Source organism: Scyliorhinus torazame, chromosome 21 (assembly GCF_047496885.1).
Source record: "Scyliorhinus torazame isolate Kashiwa2021f chromosome 21, sScyTor2.1, whole genome shotgun sequence".
NCBI lineage: Eukaryota > Metazoa > Chordata > Chondrichthyes > Carcharhiniformes > Scyliorhinidae > Scyliorhinus > Scyliorhinus torazame.
In genome coordinates this window covers 91214956-91218650 of record NC_092727.1, presented here as the reverse complement: position 1 = coordinate 91218650, position 3695 = coordinate 91214956, and the positions used below count along the sequence as shown (strand labels likewise).

At 54.6% G+C, this 3695-nt stretch overlaps 1 protein-coding gene across 1 annotated transcript; it reads right to left on the bottom strand.

Annotated features, from left to right (window-relative positions):
- Positions 1–1215: 1215 nt before the first annotated feature.
- Positions 1216–3408, bottom strand: LOC140398404 (frizzled-2). The gene has a single exon (XM_072487056.1). It carries the CDS (start codon positions 3024–3026, stop codon positions 1332–1334), a length of 1695 nt encoding a protein of 564 aa, XP_072343157.1. The 5' UTR covers positions 3027–3408; the 3' UTR covers positions 1216–1331.
- Positions 3409–3695: the final 287 nt, after the last annotated feature.

Here is a 3695-nt window from a genome sequence, read left to right as displayed (position 1 = left end):
GCACCACACAAAATCATTATGCGGCAAGGCTAGCTTTGGAGACCCCCACCCCCCACCCAACAGTAGAGCTGACCCCAAAAAACTGCATTCACAGTGGGTTGGGGGGGGGGGGGGGAGAGACATGAATTTTTACATGAGTTTACCCCACCAACAAAATAAAACCTGCACTCCAAGGTAAAGGACATGCAACTCTTGACTTCGTACAAAAAAGTGGAATTTTATTTTTTGTTTAAAAAGGGGGCAAAATGTCAAATATAAGAACAATTCTATTGATCTATAAATATAAAGAATTGTGACCGAATATGAAGCCATGAACAAATCCAAGCTGAACAAAAGTTTAAAATAAAAGCACTTGGTGCTCACTGTTTAAAACGGATACCTGTGCAGTTTAAAAAACACTGGAGCATGTTATTGCAAACCTTTAAGAATCAGACGATCTCATGGTCTGGGACTGTTCAAAACATGCTTTGACACACACACAAAGAAAAATCTGTGTCGCAACTTAAAAAGGTTCCTCGAGTGTAAAATTAGAAACGAACCTCGGCATTATAAGCACAAGATCTTGGAAAGATTGTTGCTGCAAGCTTCCCTGCAGTCATGGCAAGGAAAAATAAGTCATGTGCTCTTCATTAGATTCTGAGAGAGGGTATGAAAAAAATAAGTTTCACATATGTATCCATGGCTATTGTGAATATGCAGTTAGCGCTGCAATTTCTACATCATCTCAGTGGGGGAGAAATGCTTTTCGAGAATAGGATGAAGAGGTGGGAAGTCCATTGAGGCAACCATAAGTTTTGAAGTCGACACATAACTAGCACGGAAGGACTTTTGAAAAAAATCTCAAGTAGGATTTGTTTTAAATACAAATATATAATTAAAACTTTTTTTACAAATGCTATTTACAGGTTTTATTACACCTTGGAAAAAAGTTATCCTAATGCAACAGTTAAGTAAAACCAATTAAAAAAACATTTAAAAAGACAATTTTAAAAAAAGAGAAGGAAAAGTTCCGTGTTAACTTTTGTCCTCTCCCTCACAGGGAGGTCTCTTCTCTTCCCCACACGGTTGTCTCTTAATTCTCTCCCCCACACGTTTGTCTCTTAATTCACTCCCTCATACGTTTGTCTTTTAATTCTCTCCCTCATACGTTTGTCTCTTAATTCTCTCCTCCACACGGTTGTCTCTTAATTCTCTCCTCCACACGGTTGTCTGAACTCCCCCCCCCGGCCCCAAACACACGGTCGTCTCTCTTAACTCTTTGTCACATGCTTGTCTCTCAACTTTCCTCCTCTTCCCCTCACCCGGTTGTCTCTCAACTCTCCTCTCTTCCCTCACACGGTCGTCTCGCCGTGTTTGCTGTTGGTCAGCCTGGTGTAGAACTTGCGCCACGAGTGCAAAGTCTTGCCCGACCAGATCCAGAAGCCGGACGTGATGCCCACGATGAGGGTCATGAGGTACTTGATCATGTACACCGTGAAGTCCGGGCTCATCCTGGGGTAGTAGTGCAGCGGGCAGGGGATGGCGTAGCTCTTGCAAGTCTGGCTCACCCAGCTCCTTTCCCACTGCTCGCGGAACGCCTGCTCGTAGAAGTAGCAGGCGATGACGATGGTGGCGGGCACGGTGTAGAGGACACTGAAGACGCCGATCCGCACCATCAGCTTCTCCAGCTTCTCCGTCTTGGTGCCGTCGTGCTTCATGATGGTGCGGATGCGGAAAAGGGACACGAAGCCGGCCAGCAGGAAGGAGGTGCCGATGAAGAGGTAGACGAAGAGGGGCGCCAGCACGAAGCCCCGCAGCGGGTCCAGGCTGTTGAGGCCCACGAAGCAGACGCCGCTCAGCAGGTCGCCGTCGATCTGCCCCATGGCCAGGATGGTGATGGTCTTGACGGCGGGCACGGCCCAGGCGGCCAGGTGGAAGTACTGCGAGTTGGCCTCGATGGCCTCGTGGCCCCACTTCATGCCGGCGGCCAGGAACCAGGTGAGGGACAGGATGACCCACCAGATGGAGCTGGCCATGCTGAAGAAGTAGAGCATCATGAAGAGGATGGTGCAGCCCTCCTTCTTGGTGCCCTGCACCACCGTGCGGTAGGCGTCGTCGGCGAAGCGCTCGTTGCACACCACGCGGTCCTCCAGCACGAAGCCGGCGATGTAGGCCACGGACACCATGGTGTAGCAGCCCGAGAGGAAGATGATGGGCCGCTCGGGGTAGCGGAAGCGCTGCATGTCCACCAGGTAGGTGGTGACGGTGAAGAGGGTGGAGGCGCAGCACAGGGCCGACCACACCAGGATCCAGAGGCGGGCGAAGCGGGTCTCCTCGCGGCTGAAGAACATGAAGCCGTTGGCCTGCGCGGGCTCGCAGGGGGCGGCGCACTCGCGCTCGCCCAGGAAGCGGTAGTTGAGGTAGGCGGGCACGCGCAGCGCGCGCGGGCAGTGGAAGGACCGCTCGGCCGGCGTGGGGTGGCCGCCGCCCGCCCGCGGCGTGCCGCCCGCCTCGGGCGCCAGGGCCACGGTGGGCACGCTGGTGGCCAGGCCCCCGGCGCCGCCCTCCTCCGAGTGGTTCTGCCCCACGCACAGCTGCTCGGTGCCGTGCACCGGGAAGTTCTCGCAGCGCAGCCGCTCCGGCCACTGGAAGCCGAACTTGTTCATCAGCGCCTCGCAGCCCTGGCGGGCCCGCTCGCAGATGGAGCGGCAGGGCGGGATGGCCTGCTCCAGCACCGTGCACACCGGCGCGTACATGGAGCACAGGAAGAACTTGAGCTCGGGCGAGCACTGCACCTTGACCAGCGGGTAGAACTGGTGCACCTCCAGCCCCGCGTCCTCCTGGTTGGTGTGCCCCAGCAGGTTGGGCATGATGGTCTGGTTGTAGGCGATGTCCGTGCACAGCGGGATGGAGATGGGCTGGCAGAAGCCGTGGTCCGGGATGGAGATCCCCCGCTCCCCCTGGAACTGCCCCCGCGCCCGCAGAAAGTTGCCGCCGAGCAGCCAGGGAGCCAGCAGCAGTCCGCCCAGGAACACCTTCAAACGCATCCTCCTCCTCTTTGGCTTTCAGAGAGCAAAACACACCAAGCTCGGGAAGGAAAAGTCCTTGCGAAAGATTGTCTCTGGGCAGCGGAGCAAGTCAATTAAATCTGCAACATTTGGTAGCTTTGCTGAAGAAACTCCTCAAGGAAAAGGGGAGAGGGAGGAGAGGGAGGGGTGGAAATAGGAAGAAACTTAAAAACTGGGGAGGGGGAAAAATAAAAAAAAACAGATTAAACAGCTCCCCGCTCCGCAGACCCAACTCACTCGCTGCACTCCCGTTAAACGACTGTCTGACTTTTTCTTTGTGCAACTAACATCATCTCAATTACACTGTTTCAAGGGACCCCCGCTCTCGGAGGCCGTGGGTGCTCCAGCGCTTATGGCAGAGGGAGGGAGGTGGGAAGTGTAGGAGGGGGGGGGGGGGGGCGGTTGGAGGGGGTGGGTGTGCGTTGGGGAGGGTGGAGGGGGCGAGCCTTGAAACAGACCCACCATCCCACCCCCTCTCCTCCGAGGCAGCCAATCAGGTTAAAAACTTGACGACCAGCCCTCGGGGCAGGATTGGCCAACCGCAACATAATGATCTCAGTAATGAGATGCCAAACTACAGCAGCATCACTTAAAGCGGCAGTGTGCTGGAGAGAAGTACTGCTCACTCTGACAACAAGACAGTCCCGA